Here is a 25,109-nt window from a genome sequence, read left to right on the forward strand (position 1 = left end):
GAAGATATTGTCATGTATGTACAGTCTGTTTGTAGCCACCAGATGGCGTCATTGTGGGAGGCCACTGAGCAGCACGCACATGGTGCTGCTCAGGTATAAAAGGCCAGCCATTTTGCGAGTCATGCACTTTGGGCCTAAATAAAGCAGAGCTAAGGTTGTACCTTGCTTAGTTAAACAGTACTCAGTTTGAACCTTTATTGCATACGTAACAGGTTTGATCCTCCAGGTCCTCTATAAGGAATCCATTCCAAATGTCGCAGTTCTTCCAAAGCATTTCTGTATCGGTTGCAAGTTGTCTGCTGACGGCTCTCCTTGGGACTAGTGTATGATATTTGAGGATAATTCCATAATCATATGGTTCTCAGTAAGGAGCAAATCTCATGAAATTCTGGGCTGTTGCTGGTAATTTCCTGAGATGTGCTCCCAGTGAGCACCAATCCTTTTCGAATCACTCCTTGGGGAACTGAGAAATGGGAAGAGTAGAAAACAAAAAGTCCAAGGTAAATAAGCAAAGGCAGCTTCATCCATTAACATTTGTGCTTTTATTTTTTTCAGACTGTACAGAGTACTTCTACTGCAAAGCCTTCCTCAAAACCTAAATATGGTTTTTCTGCTAAAAAGAGTAAGTACGACCATGAAACTGAACATAAATGGATCCAGTCCCATGATAAAAGTTACTCCAAAATTTATATGAATAACTGTAATTTAGCAGTTATTACTGAAGTGAAAGTATTTGTGTTTTGCTGTGTATTAATTGTATGATCTAATTGGCAGTGTTGGGCCTGGATTTTAACTGCCAGCAGATTTCTGGCAGGAAACTGCACTTGCGAGTTAATTTCTCATCCCCCTGCGTCAGAATAAAGCTCGACCAATTTTAATGGCTGGGCCTTATCTAAGTTCCAAGCGGGAAGTCAGTAGGAAGCGGCTTTAAATCATACAACCCCATGCCTTTCAACACCGAGTCGGTGTCAGGAATGGTTGTTGGGACCATTTTCTGGGGGGGGGGCGGGGGGGAAGGTTTGGTGGTCTTGAGATCGTGAAGTGGGGGTGGTAAGGGTCGCAAGTCTGCAGCAACACACCTGCTCCTCCTTGCATCACAAGGAAAAACTTTTAGAATTAGCTGTCAGGGTCTCTGTCTTCAAACCTACTTCTGCCTATTGGGAAAGCCGTCCCTGCTTAAATTGTCGATCTCGGTCCAGTTAATACTGCCATCAGGTCCTATTGACATGGCAGGATGCCAATTTATGAGGCTCCTGCCTGCTGTAGATGAGCACCTCAATTGTTTGCAAAATCCCGCAGGTTGAAATTGGAAATGAACAGGTTGTCAGCAATGCAGGCTGAAATAATACACACCCCATTCATTTTAAATCTCCATAATATTTTTCGATGAAAGAAACAGAACTAAAATACCTTCTATCTTAATAAGTTACTCAGTAACAATAAAAATACCTTTTCCACTCTAAATTGCACAGTAAAATCACTGTTCACCTCAGAAATACAGAGGTGCTGCTTTAGCAGCTGATTTCCAAAATGACGGCTCCATGTACTCTGTCCATTCCCACCCACTTACCATCGCGTAAAACCACCTTTTCCAGGATGGTATGCAGCTCCAGTGGCATGTCGGTGATATGCGATGAAAATCTGACTTTTTGGGCGGTATGCGGGTGGTCCTGCATGGCAGACAGTGTGCATACCGCTCAGTGGTATGTCAATGATGAATATTCCGCCGAGCGGTATGTCAGCGGGTTGAGGGTGTTTTTTTTATAAACAAAATCGCATTTTTGGGCGGTACACTGGCGATACACATGCGGTACAGGGAGGTATGTCGTCCAATTTCGGCCCCAGTGTACCTTGTATTTTTATTGAGTGCATAAGAAAAAGTTGATGGATCCAATGCATTTAAAAGCACATTGGTAGTTTTTAGTATACTGTCAATCAGCATGATGTGCTTTGGATGGTGTGGAATAATAGAATGTTTTTAAAAATTGAAAATTTAGAGAAAACACAGTAAATACCTAATGAAATTCTACTGATGAGGTCTGATGGAGCAAATGTTTAATAAGTAAATGATTTGTCCCCCAGAGCTGTCTTGTCGATCACAATTAAATTCTTCACAGTAATAGATCTTTGCAAGCCTTGCATTGGACCTTGGGGATGAATGTTTTCTTGAGTTTTAGTGATTTGCACAAAAAAAACATTTTTATTGTTTTTCTCTCAATTTACTCTTTTTCTCTCAATTTACTCTTTTTTGCCACCAATCGCTTCACCACCCAACCCACCACTTCTCAACACCATCTAATTCTCTCCTGGTTTTTGAGTTAAAAAGCAAAACCTGAAATGTTCTGGAAAAAGACCTGGGTTTAAAATCGGCTTTAATGATCTTGTGCAAATAGTATTGGTTCTACTTAATGGAGCGTTGTCATCATAACAAAGGGCTAGTTTACATTTATATCCAATGTGCAGTAATATTGTCAGTGATATGATGATATTGTGTCTATAATTCTTCTCTTCTATTTTAGTGAAGGTTTAAAATAAATACGAGTCATTTTGCAGGGTAAAGGTCCCAGTGAGTATCCTCATTATGCACGAGCAAAGATTTCAGAAGTGACCGTATAGTAATATAGCCCCATCTCCAACTTGCATTGCCAACTAGCAAAACACCAAGCCTCACAAAACTAACCCTAATGTGTTAGCCAAGAGAAGAATTTTTGATTAAGTTGATAAGTGTTTGTTGGGAGCACATGTTGTAGTGCCAGAGCCCATCGCTTTCTGTATTGACGTTGTCTCAGGCTGCCGCTTGTGTCCTACTGCTTGTTCAACATCAAATCAGCAAGATTTTCAGCAAGGCCTTGCTGTTCAACTACATTAAAAAAAAGTCTGCCCCCTAGTGCTAGATTCTGTCCCCCTCCTTTTGTCTATTCGGAAGGATAGACAGAAAGGAAAAGGAGATGAGATAGCTCTGTTAATAAAGGATGAGATCAATGTGGTAGTGAGAAATGATATTGGCTCAGAAGATCAAGATATAGAATCAGTTTGAGTGGAGATCAGGAATAATAATGGGAAAAAGTCACTGGTGGGTGTAGTCTATAGGCCCCCTAACAGTAGCTAAACTGTTGGACAGAGTATAAATCAAGAAATAATGACTTGTATAAAAGGAACGACAATAATCATGGGCGACTTTAATCTTCATTTTGATTGGACAAATCAAACTGGCCAAGGTAGCCTTGAGCAAGAGTTCATACAGTGTATCCGGGATAGTTTCCTTGAACAGTACATTGCGGAACCAACCAGGGAGCAAGCTATCTTAGATCTGGTACCGTGTAATGAGACAGGATTAATAAATGAGCTCCTAGTAAAGGATCCTCTAGGAAAGAGTGATCATAGCATGGTTGAATTTCAAATTCAGTTGGAGGGTGAGAAATTTGGATCTCAAATCAATGTCTTAAGCTTAAACAAAGGAGACTACAAAGGTATATTGGCAAAGTTGGATAAAGTGGACTGGAAAAATAGATTAAAGTGTGGGACGGTTGATGAGCAGTAGCGGACATTCAAGGAGATATTTCAAAACTCTCAACAAAAATATCTTCCAATGAGAAGGAACGGCTTTAAGAGAATGGATAACCATCTGTGGCTAACTAAGGAAATAAAGGACGGTATCAAATTGAAAACAATGGCATACAAAGTGGCCAAGATTAGTGGGAGGCCAGAGGATTGGGAAATGTTTAAAAACCAGCAAAGAATGATTAAAAAAAAATAAAGAGAGGGAAGATAGATTATGAAAGTAAACTAGCAAAAAATATAAAAACAGATAGTAAGAGTTCCAAAAAGGAAACGGTAAATGTTGGTTCCTTAGAGGATGAAACTGGGGAATTAATAATGGGGAACAGGCAGAGACTTTGAACAAATATCTTGTATCGGTCTTCACGGTAGAAGACACTAAAAACATCCCAATAATGAATAAGCAAGGGACTATAGGGAGGGAGGAACTTACAACTATCATTATCACTAAAGAAGTAGTACTCAGTAAAATATTGGAACTAAAGGTGGACAAGTCCCCTGGACCTGATGGCGTGCATCCTTGGGTCTTAAAAGAAGTGGCTGCAGAGATAGTGGATGTCTTGGTTGTAATCTGCCAAAATTCCCTGGATTCTGGGGAGGTCCCAGCGGATTGGAAAACTGCAAACGTAACGCCTCTATTTAAAAAAAGGAGGCAGACAAAAAGCAGGAAACTATAGACCAATTAGCCTAACATCTGTTGCAAGGAAAATGCTGGAGTCCATTATTAAGGAAGCAGTAGCAGGACATTTGGAAAAACATAATTCAGTCAAGCAGAGTCAGCATGGTTTTATGAAAGGGAATTCATGTTTGACAAATTTGCTGAAGTTCTTTGAGTTTGTAACGAGCAGGGTGAATAAGGGGGAACAAGTGGATGTGGTGTATTTGAATTTCCAGAAGACATTCGATAAGGTACCACATAAATGTTTACTGCACAAGATAAAAGTTCACGGGGTTGGGGGTAATATATTAGCATGGATAGAGGATTGGCTAACTAACAGAAAACAGAGTCGGGATAAACGGGTCATTTTCCGGTTGGCAAACAGTAACTAGTGGGATCGGTGCTGGGGCCTCAACTATTTACAATCTATATTAATGACTTGGATGAAGGGACCACGTGTAATATAGCCAAGTTTTCTGATGATGCAAAGGTGGGTGGGAAAGCAGGTTGTGAGGAGGACTCAAAAAATCTGCAAAGGGATATAGACAGGTTAAGTGAGTGGGCAAAAATTTGGCAGATGGAGTCTAATGTGGGAAAGTGAGAGGTTATCTGCTTTGGCAGAAAAAATAAAAAAGCAAATTATTATTTAAATGGTGAAAAATTACAAAATGCTACAGTACAGACGGACCTGGGGTTCCTTGTGCATGAAACACACAAAGTTAGTATGCAGGTATAGCAAATAATCACAAAGGCAAATGGAATGTTGGCCTTTATTGCAAGGGGGATGGAATATAAAAGCAGAGAAGTCCTGCTACAACTGTACAGGGTATTGGTGAGGCCTCCTTATTTAAGAAAGGATATAGTTGCATTGGAGGCAGTTCAGAGAAGGTTCACTAGGTTGATTCCAGAGATGAGGGGGTTGAGTTATGAAGATAGGCGGAGTAGGTTAGGCCTATACTCATTGGAGTTCAGAAGAATAAGAGGTGATCTTATTGAAACATATAAGATAATGAGGGGGCTCGACAAGGTGGATGCAGAGAGGATATTTCCACTCATAGGGGAATCTAGAACTCGGGGGCGTAGTTTCAGAATAAGGGGTCACCCATTCAAAACTGAGATGTGGAGGAATTTCTTCTCTCAGAGGGTTGTAAATCCATGGAATTCTCTGTCCCAGAGAGCTGTGGAAGCTGGATCATTGAATATATTTAAGGCAGAGATAGACAGATTTTTGAGCGAATAGGGGAATAAAGGGTTATGGGGAGTGGGCAGGGAAATGGAGCTGATTCCAGGATCAGATCAGCTATGATCTTATTAAATGGCAGAGCAGGCTTGAAGAGCCAAATGGTCTACTCCTGCTCCTATTTCTTATGTTCTTATGTTCCCTGGCAGATTGCTCAGGCTGAGCCAGTGTGTTCACATCTTCAGTGTTCTGTTTGACCTTGACTTGTGTTTCAAACCCCATATCCAATCCAACACTATCACTGCCTATTTGCACCTCAGCAGTATTTGCTGATTCCACTCTTGCCTCTCTCTCTCGACTGCTGAAAACTTTATTCAAGACTTGCTCATTTCCAAGCTTGATTACTCCAATGCTCTCTTATCAACCACCCAAATTTCAACCTATGTAAACTGAAACACGATCAAAACTCTGCACCTATCCTGCATCAAATATCCTGCTCCCTTACCACCCTTGATGTTATCAACATTAATTAGATCCTCAATACATTGAATTCAAAATATTTGCCCTGCCCTGCCTTACCCCTTCCTCCTTCTGCCATCTCCTCCAGCCCTATATGTACTTTCTGCTCTTCAAACTGGCCTCCTTTTCACTCACCATTAGGTGACAGCCTCCAGCTTTCAAAGCTACACATTTTCAGCACTCTCAACAAACCCCTCTGCCTTGTTACCTCTCACTCTTTGCAAAGTTCCTCATAATCGACTTCTATGACTACATCTTCAGTCACCTTACCTTGCCTTTCTCCCATCACCGCTCAGTGTCCAGTTGTCAAACTTCTATTACATCTAATTTAGGCAGGGAGTTCCAAAGCTTGGGCCCTGGGTAACAGAAGGCACGGCCACCAACCGTTGAGCGATTATAATCAGGGATGCTCAAGAGGGCAGAATTAGAGGAGCGCAGACATCTCGGGGGTTTATGGGGATGAAAGAGATTACAGAGATAGGGATGGGCGAGACTGAAAATAAGGATAAGAATTTTGAAATCGAACCATTGCTCAACTGGAAGCCAATATATGTCAGCGAGCATAGGGGTGATGGGTGAGCGGGACTTGGTGTGAGTTAGGACATGGGCAGCTGAGTTTTGCTTCACCTCTAGTTTTCGTAGGTAGAATGTGGGAGGCTAGCCACCCACTGCGTTGAAATAGTCAAGTCTAGAGGTAACGACAGCATGTGTTGGGGTAAAAAGACTTTTCTTCTAGCTGGATTCCCTGAAAGAAGGAATCGACACCAGTCTTATAATGACCACGGAATCAATCAGATGAAACCTTGGATTCACTTCTCCAATATTTATTCAAGAATATGCAGGGGAAGCGTTCCAGTCCTAGCCGCCTCAGACGGAACCTTCAACATATGATGGTTTCACACAGTTATACAGTTTCCGAGGTGTGGTGGCCTCGTGCTCACTATTCCACAGCCACCAGTTGGCTTACAACTGATCAGCGGAGCTCACATTGATTCGTTAACGCTTATCAGACTGACTGCTGAATGGTCTTGCAGTATCTTTATCTCTCCATTGCAAGTGGAGCCGATCTCAGTCTATTGGAATGTGTTGTTCTGCAGTGTTAACGTTGCCCTGGTTTCATAGCTAGTTCTGCATTTTTTAAAGATAAGCACACAAGCAAAGCTACTCCCTTTAACCTGACTCCCTTTAAGCTGATTGCATGCTATTTGGGTCTTAAGTGTACTTTTTACTTAAGTAGTGTGCTTCTTACTCAAGTGTACTTTTTACCCCCTTACAATCCCCCCTTATGGCCCTTGGCTATATGCCCAGGATAGGCCATTTCCCAATTAATTCCTCATGGGTGAGCCTCTAGGGTTGTCCTTTCACGTGGATAGCGCTATTTCCCGAATTGCATGATCCACCTGTTGGCTTTCCCATCAAGGTTATACATCATAATTCTAAAAGGACAAAGGGTGTTAAAAAAACAAGCCTGAAGGCTTTGTGTCTTAATGCAAGGAGTATCCGTAATAAGGTGGATGAATTAACTGTGCAAATAGATGTTAACAAATATGATGTGATTGGGATTACAGAGACGTGGCTCCAGGATGATCAGGGCTGGGAACTCAACATACAAGGGTATTCAACATTCAGGAAGGATAGAATAAAAGGAGAAGGAGGTGGGGTACCATTGCTGGTTAAAGAGGAGATTAATGCAATAGTTAGGAAGGACATTAGCTTGGATGATGTGGAATCTATATGGGTAGAGCTGCAGAACACCAAAGGGCAAAAAACGTTAGTGGGAGTTGTGTACAGACCTCTAAACAGTAGTATTGATATTGGGGAAGGCATCAAACAGGAAATTAGGGGTGCATGCGATAAAGGTGCAGAAGTTATCATGGGCGACTTTAATATGCATATAGATTGGGCTCACCAAACTGGAAACAATACGGTGGAGGAGGATTTCCTGGAGTGCATAAGGGATGGTTTTCTAGACCAATATGTCGAGGAACCAACTAGAGGGGAGGCCATCTTAGACTGGGTGTTGTGTAATGGGAGAGGATTAATTAGCAATCTCGTTGTGCGAGGCCCCTGGGGAAGAGTGACCATAATATGGTGGAATTCTACATTAGGATGGAGAATGAAACAGTTAATTCAGAGACCATGGTCCAGAACTTAAAGAAGGGTAACTTTGAAGGTATGAGGCGTGAATTGGCTAGGATAGATTGGCGAATGATACTTAAGGGGTTGACAGTGGATGGGCAATGGCAGACATTTAGAGACCGCATGGGTGAACTACAACAATTGTACATCCCTGTCTGGCGTAAAAATAAAAAAGGGAAGGTGGCTCAACCGTGGCTATCAAGGGAAATCAGGGATAGTATTAAAGCCAAGGAAGTGGCATACAAATTGGCCAGAAATAGCAGCGAAGCCGGGAACTGGGAGAAATTTAGAACTCAGCAGAGGAGGACAAAGGGTTTGATTAGGGCAGGGAAAATAGAGTATGAGAGGAAGCTTGCAGGGAACATTCAAATGGACTGCAAAAGCTTCTATAGATATGTAAAGAGAAAAAGGTTAGTAAAGACAAACATAGGTCCCCTGCATTCAGAATCAGGGGAAGTTGTAACTGGGAAAAAAGAAATGGCAGACCAATTGAATAAGTACTTTGGTTCGGTATTCACTAAGGAGGACACAAACAACCTTCCGGATATAAAAGGGATCAGAGGGTCTAGTAAGAAGGAGGAACTGAGGGAAATCCTTATTAGTCGGGAAATTGATGGGATTGAAGGCCGATAAATCCCCAGTGCCTGATGGTCTGCATCCCAGAGTACTTAAGGAGGTGGCCTTGGAAATAGCGGAAGCATTGACAGTAAATTTCCAACATTCCATAGATTCTGGATCAGTTCCTATGCCTATCCAATAATCCCTGTAAGGTTCGGGTTAGGACGTCGACCCAATCATCTATCGTTTGCAGGGCTATGATGTTTACCGTCGCAACTCCCACTGCATATCCCACGCTTACCATTTCTAGTATCTATCTTTTTACCCGGTCCCGTTTTTTACCCGACCCTCTTTCCACGTTAAACTTCATGGTTTTTGATTCAGGGCCTTGAAGTGCTCGCAGGTCAGGTTTTTATACGGGCTTATAGTTTTTGGTCCGCAGAAGCTGGGGAGGGCTATGTCCGTCAAGTTTAGGAATACTGTAATTATTCGCTGACGTACATCGAAGTGTATCTTATCCTTGGTTTGCCTTATTACCAATCCCCTTTTTGCTCCAGCATTCATAGTTGGACACGTTGGTGGCGCTGGGGGTGTGGTGGTTGGTGCCCTGGTTGTGCTCACTGTTCTTAAAGTGGTTGGTGGGACAGTGGTGGTGGGTCTATTTTCCCACTCATCTGCACCCCTCTTTCCTTGGTGCAGGCTTTTTGTCCCCCCTTTAGTACAAAACACACCGCGGTCTTATTCACCCTAAGTATTATTCCCTCATTACTGGTTTATCCCCAATGTCGGTTCGACCCCTCGCTACTTTGTCTTATGCTCGTTAGTCCCACGCTGTAATTTACGTCCACTGTTGCTCTGACCGTCACAGTCAGCATTCCTAATTCTTTATCAAAACTAATGTCGCCCGAGTCCCTGTAATACAGGCTTTGCTGTCCCTCAGCTGGTTGTCCTTGGTATGAAGATGAGTTACCCCATGTTGTTCCCCCGAGTACCAGAATACTCCAAAAAATTATATTTCCCTGTTGTCACCGGTTAGTTAGAGACTTGGGACTCAATTTTCCCTCGTGATTTGTGCCCTTTTTTTGGAGCAGGCTGCGTTTTTTGGCCTAAGGTAAAAATCCACAGTTTCCCCAATCAATTTGCACCAGCGTAACTCAGTTAGTTACGATTTTTTTAGGTAAGTTTTTTTTTCAGTCAAAGGGGGCGTAACCTACGCCAATTCTGGCCATTTAGGCAACTTTGGCCAGCTGAGAGTTACTCCAGTTCTGTTTAGGCCAGTGTATGTGGCCTCTCCACAAAACCCTTGCCGAGAGTTAAAGAAATCGGTGCAGGTAAGTAAATCGGCCTGGGCTAGGGGCTAGGGGCGGGGAGCGTACCGGGAGTGCATTCGGGGCCAGGGTCGGCAGGAGCAGCAGATCGGTAAGCGGACCTTCATTATGAAAAAAGAATCAGAACTAAACTCGTTTTCATGGGAGAAAAGAAAGAGGCAAGGTATAATCCATGTTCATAAAAATGCAGAGAAGACAAATTACACAGATGGCAGTGGGCCGGTGCAGGGGCCTTTCGACCTGGGATAGGAACGGGCTGTTAGCGGGGCCTTTCGGCCCGGGATTGCAGCGGGCCGGTGGTGGGCTGGAGATGGGGCCTTTCGGCCCGGGATTGCAGCGGGCCGTTGATGGGGGTGCCGGCCTGTCGGCCTGGGATAGGAGCCGGCCGGAGGTGGGGGGCTGGGTCTTTCGGTCCAGAATTTCAGTGGGCTGGTGCGGGGGGGGGGCGAGGCCTTTCAGCCCAGGATTGCAGTGGAACTCAACCCTTCAGAGCGTCCCTCGTTACTCTGACAATCTCAGTTTATCGGCGCAGAACTTAAGCTCCACCCATAAAGCTTAAGGACAATCTGCGCCGCTCCAAAATGAAAGTGTTATGCCGGCAAAACTTGGAACTTTTTTTTTGGCGCAGTTGGGCCACTAAAAAATCAGATGTACCTCTTCAACTGCACCAAAAAAAGTCCATGTAGAATTTTGGGCCCTTGGTCTTTTCAACTGGGTCCAGTGTTTCCATTTACCAATATCCCTTATGACTACGCAGGCACACGTGTCACTTACCATTATTACCTGATGGGGTCCGGTACATTTTGGTGAGAACCTGGGTTTCTCTGAGTTAATCCTCACCATTACCTGACTGCCTACTTCAGGTATTTGGACCTTCTGTTCTTTAGTGTCATTCTCTAAGTCTTTGATTACTTGTTGATCTGTAGCCTGTGCTTTTAAGTCATGTAATTACACAGAGTTCCGTCACAAACCTCCGTATCCTGTCTTTATACGGTTCTATGTCCTCGCTTCCTGTAACCAAGACTCATGGCCCTTCCGGTCATTAATTCAAAGGGTGTCAGTCCTGTCATCCGACTAGGGGTTGCCCTTAGTTTTTCATCAGTATTTCGGGATAACATATCTATCCACTCCCTTCCAGTCTCCTCAATTGCTTTGGCTATTGCCGCTTTTAAGGTCCTATTCATTCGTTCCAATAATCTGTAAGATTCCGGATGTTATGGGATATAGAATTTTTGCCTGATCCCTAGTAAAGCTCAGGCCTGTTTCATCACCTTCCCTGTGAAGTGTGTACCCTGATCTGAGTCCAGCTGTCGTGGAATTCCCCGTCGGGGTATTATTTCCTCTGCTAGGATCCTGGCCACGGTTTCTGATGAGCAATTTTTAGTGGCGAAAGCTTCTACCCACTTCGTAAATTGATCTATTAGAACTAAACAGTATGTCTTCCCTTTGTTGCTGGGTAGCGATCCAGCAACACCTATCTGTAAGTTTTTCCGGAGTCTCTTTGGTCGGGGTTGATGTCCCATCCTAACCTTTACTTTCAACCCGGATTGTATTTCGCACACGTCACGCACTTTCTATAGTGGTTCTCTATATCTCTACCCATTCCCTTCCACCACCAGCATCTGGCTTATCATGTTCGTTCTACCTGTATGGACAAACCTGTGGTATAAATTCTCTGGATACATTCTGGGGCCACCACATTCCCATCTTTCCTCCATATCCCATCGGTCCCTTGTTGAGCTCCCCTCTTTTTCCACCCCTCCTTTTCCTATGGAGTGGCTTCCCCCTGTACCTTAAGCATGTTTACTTCCTCAGGCCCGATTGTACATGCTTCAACCTGGACTTCCCCGGCCAGATTACCTGAAGGAGCTTTACTATCCAAAATTTTTAAATATTAAAGATAGAAAACATAGATCAAACATTCGAGGTCCCAGTCATTGCACATTTTTTTTTTAAATTCTTTATAACCGTTACAATTTATTTTCCTTCTGGCACATGGGAAAACATTCACTTCCAATTAAAAAAACCTAAATTAATAATGTCCAATATTTTTTAAATTCCATGCAGCAATGTTGAAGTTGTTTGGTGAACTAACTATCAGTGGAAATGGTTTGCAGGTTTGTAAGAAGGCATTACATCATTACGTGACTTTGCGTAATTCTTTTTTTAAAAAACCTTTCCCGATACAAGAGACAAGTGCTCGCAATTCATCTTGATCATCAGAGGATATGGCATTTTAGATTGCCTCTAAACTTTCTCGCATTATTTCCAAACTGTCCAGTATCATCTATTTTAAGAGGGCTTCCAAACCCAAAATTTAAATCTCTTTTAATGAAGTGGAAACTTTCCCGTAATTTTAAATAAAATTTTCCAAACAACCAAACGGCAACTTTTATTTTTCCTAGCAAGAATCATTATCAACATAGTGTCTTTTATTATTTTTTCCAATGTGGTGAAAGTTTCATATCTGGAACTAGGGACATTCACACTTTGAAATAACCAGAATTTCACCGTTGCCACAATGAAAGTCCGGTTTTCAATGGCTGATTACCCTCAATAATTTCAATTAAATTGAGACCAATATCTTTTTTTCATAGCCAATATGTTATTAACTCCCTGCCCACCTTTTCCCTCAACGACTATCTGTCCCACCTGTCACAGAAACTGTGGTTCTCGTATTGGACTGTACAGCCACCTAAGAACTCATGCTAAGAGTGGAAGCAAGTCTTCCTCGATCCCGAGGGACTGCCTATGAATGAATAAATGAACTAACTAAACACAATACAGAGCAGACAAAATAAAATAGCACATAGTAAGTTGCATCAGTTTCTATATTCTTTCTTCAGATGCCTTTCCAATGAACTGTAAAAATACTGTGTTAGTTTTTGTGTTTTACGCAGAAGGCAAAAGAGGGGAAAGTTTCCCTTAACTTATAGCTCCGAGAAATTTAGGTAGGCTTTTTTAAAAAAGGGACACTAAAGAAAACGGTGCTTTTTAAATGTTTAAATTGATAACCAAATTGAAAAGACAGTGCTTTGTTACGATTCAAATTGATCTAAAACAAGACCACACATTTTTAATTTAAACTACATAAGACAATTTTTTGTAATCCAATTAAAACGTTCAATCATTTTTTTTAGCAACTGTAACATCAAGGCTGAAATTTTATCTTTTGTTAAACAATCCGTCTTTTGTGCATTTCATGACTCCGTGAATCAAAATAAATCCTTACTAACTTAAAATCTAATTCAGTTTTAGGTACACAATGAACATTTTAACACTCAATTTATTCATACTTTCCCAGATTCAATACATCGTTACAAAGAGTTGAAAAAGCTTTCAGTTCCATGTCCGAAAAGTGGGGGATCTAAAGCAAACATACAGACAACCATTTCTCTTTTAAAAGACAGACTTTCAGACAAATGAAAAATTCATTAACTCCCACCTCAAATATTCCACAGTCAAGAAAACTTCCACAAAAACACTTTCATACAAACTGAAACTTTTAAACAACATACCTTCACTTAATAAATGTTATGTCTTTTTACCTCGGCAGCTTATGGGTCATCACTTTCTATGCCTAAAGCCGAGACCCCTCTGTCCCCATTAGTTTCACATTCTTTTCTGCTAGTATATATACCAGAGACCCCTCTGGTCCCCATTACCATCCCACTGGCCATTTTTTAAAGATCGCTGGGGTCAGCACCCACTGCCCCAGTAGGTTGTATTCCTTCTTGTTTGTGTCACGCACGATCAGTACAGGTTCCTCCTTAGTATTACTGTGCCACCCGTCATGCTTCAGGACATACACCTACCCTCCCTCAGTTTCCGTCCTTCTATGATTCGCTACACCTTAGTTCTTTATACAGATTACCTCCTTCCCTGTCAATGTTACAGCTCTAACTTGTAGGTGGTAAAAAAAGGTTACTCACCCCAATAGCTGCCACATCGTCTGGGTCGGAGTATACGTACCCTGCTCACAGCGCCAAATGTTGAGGTAAAAAGAAGACTTCACTTCTTCAAGGTGGATTCCTTGAAATAAGGAATCAACACCAGCCCTTATAACGACCACGGAATCAATCAGATGAAACCTTGGATTCACTTCTCCGATCTTTATTCAAGCATATGCCGGGGAAGCGTTCCAGTCCTAGCCGCCTAAGACTGAACCTTCAACAAACGATGGTTTCACATACAGTTATATAGTTTCCAAGGCGTGGTGGCCCCATGTACACTATTCTACAGCCACCAATTGGCTTACAACTGATCAGCGGAGCTACATTGATTCGTTAACCCTTATCAGACTGGCTGCTGAGTGGTCTTGCAGCATCTTTATCTCTCCATTGCATGTGGAGCCGATTTCAGTGTATTGGAATGTGTTGCTCTACAATGTTAGCTTTGCCCTGGTTTTTCATAGCTAGTTCTGCATTTTTTAAAGATAATCACATAAGCAAAGCTACTCCCTTTAACCTGATTCCCTTTAACTGATTCCATGCCATTTGGGTCCTGTGGACATTTTACTTAAGTAGTATACTTCTTATTCAAGTGTACTTTTTACCCCCTGATAGCATGGATGAGGGCTTCAGCAGTGGATGAGTTGAGGCAAGGGCGGAGACGGGCAATGTTACAGATGTGGAAATAGGCGATCTTAGTTATGCTGCAGAAATGTGGTCGAAAGCTCATTTCAGGGTCAGATATGATACCAAGATTGTGAACAGTCTGATTGAGCCTCAGACAGAAGTTGGGGAGAGGGATACAAATTGTTATTGCTGTAGAAGCCTAAACCTATGTCGTAATTAAAAACAGTTGAACAGGTAAGTAAATGTGCATTGCTATGTGACTCCAACTCTTGCTAACTTTTTTCCTGCTCTGATCTTTCAGAAAGCTCCAATTTGGCTCGTGAGGATAACAACAAATCGTTGAGCTATTCTACTCTGAACTAACTGCTGGAGCTCAGTAGCTAAAACTGCCTTTCTTCAGATGCAGAAGAAATGGTAAAAAAAAATCAATTTGCACCAAGAAACCGTTTTAGAAGAGATTCAAGAAGAAATAATTACTTCTGTACAAGTATATAAAACTGTGTGGCACAGTGCGCATCTCATTAACATACATGACTTTATTTGATGGGGTAAGAAATAATTTTTATTGCACACTGGGGCAATAATTCATATCAATGAATAAAAACATTTTGGGTTAGTTGATAGTTGACGATTGCATGCAGTGTCCTCTAGCTCATTATAAGGTTGTGCTAATATTAGTGAAATTATTCACTGTCATAGATACCTCCCTTGTATAAGTAAACCAGATAACCTGGTTATGTAGACACTGTATTAGTTAATTTTACAGGGGTGTCTTTGTGTTCTGTTTAGTTTTAGTGTGTGAACATCCCTTCAAGCCCACCCCCACCCCCTTCCAGGGATATTCCCCCATTTCCTGTAATGGGTCTACTTAGAGTTTCATAACATCGTGGGCTTCGAACCTTCATAACAATATGAAATTTTGCTTGATTTTCTGTTGGAAATATGGAGAGCTTTGCAGAAACTTTCCTCAGGAAACTAATGTGCTGGGTTGCCTTCCTTCAATATCATCATCATAGGCGGTCCCTCGTATCGAGGATGACTTGCTTCCATGCCAAAAAGGAATGAGTTCGCAGATGTTTCAATGAAGGACCTAGGTCCCGAACTACATGCTGAAGAGTGGAAGATGCCTGTGCGTTGATTTTTTTAACGTGTGGTGGTCGTTGCACACCAGCCACCACACGGGCTTGACAGAGCCAGGTCTTGGTCCAGTGGCAAGAATTAACCAAGACGACTGGAGACCAGCTCTGCTGCACCGAACTAGTGCACACACATATCACTGTGTGGGCTGACCCATGCTGTTTGTGCCACAAATCCTTGTGCAATGCCAATTTTTACCGCTGCATAAATTAAAGGCTGAATATCCGGCCTACCAATGGTAGCGAAGCAAAAACAGTAATTTTGGTGAAAAAATATTGTTTACGCTGAAAACTGAATTTCTAGCCCATTGGTTGCTTTCAAGTATTTTTTATTTTCAGTGTTCTCTGTTTTGGGGTTTTTCCATGCCTCACACGGCTGTAAATTCTATGAGTTAGCTTGCTCAGTGTAGGGCCTCGTTTGGTAGGGGCGCAGGTCAGTCACACATGGAAGTCACCAGGCTGCTTCATGGACCTCCCAATTTTACGGTTATTAATTTTAATGGGCAATAAATCAGCAGGATTTTGAATCAGTCATACTGACTTTGGATCCTGACCGGACCTTCCTATTGAGTGAGGCACCACGATAGCACGATAGCCTCATTAAAGTTTATCCACGTTCTAGCTGAGGGTAAATAGGCCTATGGAAACTGACCTTAGGGATGAATAGGAGCAAGCTGTGGTCAATCTCCAACCACTTTTTTCTTCTCCCTATAGCGCTGAATTTTCAGTTTAGTGCTCCCATTCAGAGTGTCACGCAATGGGAGCACATCTTGGGATATCGGGCACCCTGATCAGCCGTCTTCATTCTGGGCTCTATGTGTCTCCATTGTTGAGTTTGGAAACATAGCGATAGATGGTTATTGATGCAAATCTGCTTCTGACACAACACATTGGGGTCCAAGGTACAGAGCTGCCCTTCAGGGATTTGACTGGGACTTGGTCATGTCAGAGCCCTGACCCTTTATCTGCCTGTTATAATTTCTGTCAGAAGTGAGGGAAGCTGCATAATATGACTGTTCACGTATGGCAGCACACAACGATGCCACACAAATAGGGGAAATCCATCATACAATGCATCTCCCATTATTCATGTACTAATGCTGCTGGTCACAAGGGAGCCTATCCCTGGCATCTAGTACTGCTAATGGCCTGGGGGAAATCTACATTTTAAAAAGTTGGATTTAAAACCTTTAAATCACACAATGATCCATTTATTGGCATTCAACATCTTGGGCTATGTCTAAAAGATGTGTTCAATGTTGGGCTGGCCTCAGTGCCGCTTACGCTTCATTCAGCAAGGTGTGATTTCCCTACCCCGATCCCCACCTCCCCCATCAGGCGTACGCCTCAAATGGTACCTGCACTGCCCAAAATATTTAAAAGGCCAAGCTCCAGAAACTAGGCGGATATTTGGAGCACAAACATGGTTGGAAGGAAGCCTTGCCCTGCCCCACTTCTGCTCTCAGAATACAACCACCACAAGAAATTTGACGCCTTTATATTTATCCCAGATTTTCAGTGTGAGCTCTGTGACTGTATGGAAAAAATGTATTAAATGCATATAAACTTCTGATCAGTTTGTGATAGCTGGATAAGAACAGTGATCATATATTTATGCATAAGTTTTGGTTCAAGATTTTTATTTTGTTTTCTCATTTACTGCAATATGATGTTTCATTAGCCCTTTGAACTTTATGGACACGTTATCATGTCCAGGTGCTGGAGATAACTCGTCCAACATTAATGCTTCTGTATTTAACAAGGGCAAATTGCATGAGTCACTGATGTATTGGCATCTGTAACATGATTGCGTCGGTCCGTAGAATTCTAGACTTAATTTGGCTAAAAAACATTTTTTTAGAGCAAAGAGCAATTTTTTCAGGGTCAGTACAAAACATGGAGGAAAGTTGAATAATATATTTTATGAAAGGAAACACAAAAGAAAGGAATTTAATATCTCTAAAGTTAACAATGTTTAAAATAATTCAAGTACAATTGTTAAAATGTAAGAAATAATTAATGTGATAAGGTTGCATCATCTGGTTTAAAAATCATCTTTTTGAATAATGTTAAAATCTTTTTATTATTTGTACATTTTAATTTTCTATTATAATATTTTAAACCTTAGAAAAAGGCTGAATCGTTAAGAAGTGGCTTTGGTTTTAAGACTGGGAATATGGACAACAATATATTATGAGTGGATTGTAAATTGTTTGTATATAATTGGCATTCAGCAGTCATCATCAAGGGCAGTTGTGAATCTACTTTATTCCTATTCTTGGCTTATTTTTAACATGATGTATTATTTTTTTCTCTATATGATATTTGTGAATGCTAGATATCAGCCTTTGTGACATGTGTGAATATAAATTGTTGATTATATGAGTGACATAAATAAATAAACACAAACTACATGCAGTTAATGCAGCAAATGTGATGACTGGCATTTCAGTGTTAATGTTCATGATCTTTTATGTGTGTGATTTGAGTTACACGGCTATGTAGTATATAGACTTGCACACATTTCTGTACTATTACAGACTTTTACTTCTATAATTATTGTATTGTGGTGGCAAATGTTTAAATGACAAGGGTAAGGCAATAAATTTCAATTTACCCAGCACTAAACTCAATAGGAGCAGGATTGGAATGGCAAGCCTCAAGTCAGGTGCAGTGAGCCAAGGGTGGTTTGGAAAACATGAAACAGATAAGAGGGAAATTCAGATGTAGGGATTATGTAGAAGAGGAGAATAAACTTACTTGATTATAAAACCAAGGCAATGATACTGAATTTGTACAAGACATCAGTTAGGTTACTGTTTGGGTATTACAGTTCTGGGCATCCATTTTGGGGAGGATATCTGAGCCACGGAAAGGGTATCATGAAGATTCGCTGGAACAATTCCAGAAAGAGTGGGTCTATTTGCTACACCAGATTTCTGATTGGTCTCCTTGGAAGACAAGACCAGATTTCTGATTGGTCCCGTAAGAGGGCAAGGCACACCCAACAGTTTGTCTGGAATGTGTAATTTGATCCTGTCTGCTGTAGGTAACACTGCAATGTGTAATTTGATCCAGTCTTGCCAGACTACTGAATGGGGAACATAAGAACATAAGAAATAGAAGCAGGAGTAGGCCATACAGTCCCTCAAGCCTGCTCCGCCATTTAATATCATGTCAGATCTGATCATGGACTCAGTTCCACTTCCCTGCCCACTCCCAATAACCCTTTATTCCCTTATCGCTCAAAAATGTATCTACGCTTAAATATATTCAATGACCCAGCCTCCACAGCTCTCTGGGGCAGAGAATTCCACGGATTTACAACCCTCTGAGAAGAAATTCCTCCTCATCTCAACTTTAACTGGGTGGCCCTTTATTCTGAGACTTTGCCCCCTAGTTCTAGTTTAATTTATGAATGGAAGTATCCTCTCTGCATCCACCTTGTCAAGCCCCCTCATTATCTTATATGTTTCGATAAGATCACCTCTCATCCTTCTGAAAGCCAATGAGTACAGGTCCAACCTACTCAACATATCTTCATAAGTCAATCCCCTCATCTCCGGAATCAACCTAGTGAACCTTCTCTGAATTGCCTCCAATGCAAGTATATCCTTCCTTAAATACGGTGACCAAAACTGTCCACAGTTACTCTAGGTGTGGCCTCACCAATACCCTATACAGTTGTAACAGGACTTATCTGCTTTTATGCTCCATTCGCCTTGCAATAAAGGCCAACATTCCATTTGACTTCCTGATTACTTGCTGTACCTGCATACCAATGTTTTGTGTTTCATGCACAAGGACCCCCAGGTCCCTCTGTACTGCAGCACTTTGCAATTTTTCTCCATTTAAATAATAATTTGTTTTCTATTACTTCTGCCAAAGTGGATAACCTCACATTTTCCAACATTATATTCCATCTGCCAAGTAAGTTTTTTACCATTTACTTAGCATGTCTAGATCCCTTTGCAGATTTTTTGTGTCCTCACAATTTGCTTTCCCACCCATCTTTGTATCATCAGCAAACTTGGCTACATTACACTCTGTCCCTTCATCCAAGTCATTAATATAGATTGTAAATAGTTCAGGACCCAGCACCGATCCCTGCGGCACCCCACTAATTACTGTTTGCCAACTGGAAAATGATCCATTTATCCCGACTCTCTGTTTTCTTTTAGTTAGCCAATTCTCTATCCATGCAATATAGTACCCCAACCCCGTGAACTTTTATCTTGTGAGTAACCTTTTATGTGGAACCTCATCGAATGCCTTCTGGAAATCCAAATACACCACATCCACTGGTTTCCCCCCCTTATCCACCATGCTGGTTACATCCTCAAAGAACTCCAGCAAATTTATCAATCATGAATTCCCTTTCATAAAACCATGCTGATCCTGTTTGACTGAATTATGCTTTTCCAAATGTCTTGCTGCTGCTTCCTTAATAATTGACTCCAGCATTTTACCAACAACAGATGTTAGGCTGATTGGTTTATAGTTTCCTGCTTTCTGTCTGCCTCCTTTTTTAAATAGGGGCATTACATTTGTGGTTTTCCAATCCGCTGGGGCCTCCCCAGAATCCAGGGAATTTTGGTAGATTACGACCAATGCATTCACTATCTCTGCAGCCACTTCTTTTAAGACCCTAGGATGCAAACCATCAGGTCCAGGGGACTTGTCCACCTTTGGTCCAGGGGACTTGTCCACCTTTAGTCCCATTATTTTACCAAGTACTTCTTTAGTGATCATGATTGTTTTTTGTTCCTCTGTCCGCATAGTCCCTTGATTATCCACTATTGGGATGTTTTTAGTGTCTTCTACCATGAAGACTGATGCAAAATATTTGTTCAATGTCTCTGCCATTTCCCTGTTCCCCATTATTAATTCCCCAGTTTCATCCTCTAAGGGACCAACATTTACTTTAGCCATTCATTTCCTTTTTATATACCTGTAGAATCTCTTACTATCTGTTTTCATATTTTGTGCTAGTTTACTTTCATAATCTATCTTATCCCTCTTTATTTTTTTAGTCCTTCTTTGCTGGCTTTTAAAAGTTTCCCAATTCTCTGGCCTCCCACTAGTCTTGGCCACTTGGTATACCCTTATTTTCAATTTGAAACCATCCTTTATTTCCTTAGTTAGCCACGGATGGTTATCCCTTCTCTTACAGTCTTTCTTTCTCATTGGGATATATTTTTGTTGAGAGTTGTGAAATATCTCCTTAAAAGTTTGCCACTGATCATCAACCGTCCCACACTTTAATCTATTTTCCCAAACCACTTTAGCCAACTCTGCCTTCATACCTTTGTAGTCTCATTTATTTAAGCTTAGGTCACTGGTTTGAGATCCAAATTTCTCGCCCTCCAACTGAACTTGAAATTCAACCATGCTATGATCACTCATTCCTAGAGGATCCTTTATTCAGAGATTTTTTATTAATCCTGTCTCATTACGCAGTACCAGATCTAAGATGGCCTGCTCCCTGGTTAGTTCCGCAACGTACTGCTCAAGGAAACAATCCCGGATACATCCTGTGAACTCTTCCTCAATGCTACCCTGGCCAATTTGCTTAGTCCAATCAATATGAAGGTTAAAATCGCCCATGATTATTACCGTTCCTTTATTACAAAACTCCATTATTTCTTGATTTATACTCTGTCCAACAGTGTAGCTACTGCTGGGGGCCCATAGACTACGCCCACCAGTGACTTTTTCCCCTTATTATTCCTTATCTCCACCCAAACTGATTGAACATCTTGATCTTCTGAGCCAATATCATTTCTCACTAACGCACTGATCTCATCCTTTATTAACAGTGCTACCCCAACTCCTTTTCCTTTCTGTCTGTCCTTCTGAATTGTCAAATACCCCTGAATATTTAGTTCCCAGCCTTGGTCGCCTTGCAACCACGTCTCTGTAATGGCTATCAGATCATACCCATTTGTATCTATTTGTGCCGTCAACTCATCTACTTTGTTGCAAATGCTGTGTGCATTCAGATTTTAAAATTGCTTTTAAATTTGTATTTTGCATTTATTCCTACTTTGACCCCACTTTCGTTTACACTTTTATGTTTATGCACTCTGTCCCTTCCTGTCATGCTCTGGTTATCATTTCCCCCAGTGCTATCCAGCTCTATTGCCACCTTCTTATTCTTTGACTTTTTAAATTTCCGTTCACTTGAACCCCCTTAAAGCCCTCTCTACAGCCCTAGTTATTTGATTCGCCAGGACCCTAGTCCCAGCACGGTCTAAGTGGAGTCTGTCCAAACGGAACAGCTCCCTCTTCCCCCAGTACTGGTGCCAGTGTCCCACGAACCTAAACCCATTTCTCCCACACCAGTCTTTGAGACATGTGTTTAACTCTCTGATCTTATTTACCCTATGTAAATTTGCTCATTACTCAGGTAGTAATCCAGAGATCATTACCTTTGTGGTTCTGCTTTTTAATTTGGCCCATAGCGGTTCAAACTCCCTCAGCAGAACCTCTTTGTTTTTCCTACCTATGTCGTTAGTACCCACATGGACCATGACAACTGGATCTTGCCCCTCCCACTTCAAGTTCATCTCCAGCTCTGAGGAGATGTCCTTAACCCTGGCACCAGGCAGGTAACAACAGCCTCCGTGACTCATGCTCTCGGCTGCAGAGAACAGTATCTATCCCCCTAATGATACTGTCCCCTACCACTACAACATTTCTTTTTGCTCCCCCCACTTGAATGGCCCCCTGTACCACGGTGCTTTGGTCAGTTTGCTCATCCTTCCTGCAGTCCCTGCTCTTGTCAACACAGGGAGTAAGAGCCTCAAACCTGTTGGACAAGAGCAAGGGCTGAGGCTCCTCCATCACTACCTCCTGAGTCCCCATACCTGCCTCACTCATAGTCACACCCTCCTGTCCCTGACCACGGACCAAATGAGTTAATTACTCTAATTGATGTGACTAGCTCCTGGATCATGGCGTCCAGGTAACACTCCCCCTCCCTGATGTATCGCAGTGTCTGCAGCTCGGACTCCAGCTCATTAACATGGAGCCGAAGTTCCTTGAGCTGCAGATGTGGTCACGGTGGACCTCAATGGGATCAACCAGTGTAAGGGGGCGGGGGGGGTTATTGGGGTGTGTTGTGGTCTCAATGAGGGGGTTCCCTTCTGACCAACTTGAGCGGTTTCGAATCGCTCCCCCTTCCTTGGGTTCTAGACTCTGGATTTATTCGGGGGGGGTGACAAAAGTGCAGAGGACACTGGTTTGATGCAAAGAACTTTGGTTTTATTACAGTCAAAGTAATACAGGCTTATTACTCTGTAAGTTTGGCTGTGTATTTATTTACTAATCACTCTAATAAAGAAGACAAGGAAAGGTACAAGGTCAAACTTATAATCACTCTAATAAAGTACCATACACTACACATTCAAAGGGGGTTGCAGTAAAATTATACCTCCCACCTTCCAATACCTAATTCTAGTTAGGTTAGACTCCAGGGCAGGGACCTATATTTACCAATCCTTTTGATAGTTAATGGTAGATGGTGATGTTCTTCCTTCCTTCAGGACTTCAAGACTTCGAGGCTGGAGAAGTTAGTTTTACAACTGTCACGTTGGTTTCTCACCTTGTCTTGATGAGGTAGTAGTGACCACCTCTCTCCCCCACTAACCTCTGCTGAAAACAGGGGTAGTTATATGATTTCAGTTTGCCGCCCAATCTGTTCACAATCCTTTGTATAATTTTGGCGGGCTTGATTCTTCTTTGTAATATTTTGTCGGGCTCGTTAAAGTTGATATATCTTGGGTGGGTTGATCTTCGAAAAACTGTTTCCTGATGGAAATATTAGTTTGGTAATTGCAATGTCCTTTTGTGCTTAGTCTTTCGCATACAGGCTGGATTGGGCCTCTTTGTGATGTATATGCTGAAAATGGTTTGTCCAGACCCATGTTGATGGGGAGCTATCGCTGGGTGATACTGTGATGGTAATGTCTCTTGTGAAGGAAGATTTCCAAATACTCATTCTTCCAGACAGGTTACCTCAGTCCTCACAACCAGACAGTCCCAATAATCAAGTGGGCTTCTTTTGTTCCCTAGATCCGCCCACAGGCTTGAATTTGTCTTGTAAAAGTTCATAACTCTATTAAAGTTTGTAGTTTCTTCCATAAGCACTTTAGAGTTCCAAACTTTTCAGTAGATAGTCCCAAATTAAATTTCCTTTCGAATGAGCCCAAGCACAGGGGGGGGTTCTGATGAATTTTGCTCTCTGCACCAGCTTCCACATGTTGCAGCAGTGACACATTGCCTGCCCTACCATCTCTAATGTATTTAGTTAATTAAGTTTTCAGGTTTTGTTTTGACTCCCAGCTCTTAATTCAAACCAGTGCCCCAGAAAAGAGAGAAAAACTCATGAACCAATCATTTCCCTTCTTTTCTGTGATGTCACACTTTGATTTTCGTTCTTTTTATTTCTTGTCTTCAGGTGAGTTGGTGTTTGGGCTGCTTTAACATCTGCCTGAGCTGCTCCCCTCGCACTGCTTGGTGGTGTGCCGCTTGGGTCGGGTCTCGCGCTGCTTTAAGGTCTGCCGCTGAGCAGCTCCTCTCGCGCTGCTTGGTGGGAGTCAAGTTAGCTTTAATAAATATAATAATATTCTGCAATTGTAATTATAGTTGTCCTTGGCTGGTAAAATAAAAAACTGTGGGGTGGAAATACGGACGTGCCTCAGTTAGGTGTCCCGAGCGGAGAGGTAAATTTTGCGCCGGCAAATGGTTTGCATTTGTCGCCACAAAGTTCATCAGCTGGGCCTGGAGTTTCGAATGGGGAGCTAAGGGAGGCGTTGCACACCTCTTTTAGGGCGCTAAGCCGGCTGAGCAAGGGAATATCCCGAGCTAAAGAGTCAGCCTCAGAGCACCATAACAGAGGCCTCGTTGGGGAAACAAAACCCTGAAAAAACCCCACCAAAAACATTCCCAATACATAGCTCATGCCATCACACCATAAATCACTAAAAACCAATCACACTTACCTTAGGTTGGCATTACTTACCTGACTGCGGCTGCTTTCACAGGTGTTCCCAGCAGGAGACTCTATGCAGCGCTACAGGTCGGGCGCGATCCAAATAACGATCCGGTGTCGCAACCAGGGCCGTTGCCCACCGGCTCGCCTCTCCCGCGTCGTACTGTTACACCCCCTGTCGATACCGACACCAAATGTCCCGGCGCTGACAGCTCGGGCGCAACTACTTTCCGCTGCTAAGAGGGGCGGCAGAAGACTGAACTTCCATCCCTTTCTACTCTAATTAGTGGACTTGTTAATTCTTTGGGGTTTTATGTTTTCCTTCTGCAAGTGATAATTCTTTAATTCTGAATGAAGGGACCGTGTGTGCGACGTGCGGGTATTTTGTTCGTAAGTGCTGTTCCGAAGATTTCCCTGGAGTCTGAAGCTCTGGATTGTTACAGATTAGACGGCAGTTTAAA

At 42.2% G+C, this 25,109-nt stretch overlaps 1 protein-coding gene across 1 annotated transcript in view; it reads left to right on the forward strand.

Annotated features, from left to right (window-relative positions):
* Positions 1–24,888, forward strand: part of LOC139266607 (adhesion G-protein coupled receptor F2-like) — a 109,873-nt gene extending 84,985 nt beyond the window's left edge. The window contains exons 12-13 of the mRNA XM_070884202.1: positions 556–729; positions 24,664–24,888. Coding sequence (XP_070740303.1) covers positions 556–729; positions 24,664–24,888 — 399 coding nt within the window. The remainder of the gene's footprint in view (positions 1–555; positions 730–24,663) is intronic.
* Positions 24,889–25,109: the final 221 nt, after the last annotated feature.

This window comes from Pristiophorus japonicus, chromosome 7 (genome assembly GCF_044704955.1).
Source record: "Pristiophorus japonicus isolate sPriJap1 chromosome 7, sPriJap1.hap1, whole genome shotgun sequence".
NCBI classification, from domain to species: Eukaryota; Metazoa; Chordata; class Chondrichthyes; family Pristiophoridae; genus Pristiophorus; species Pristiophorus japonicus.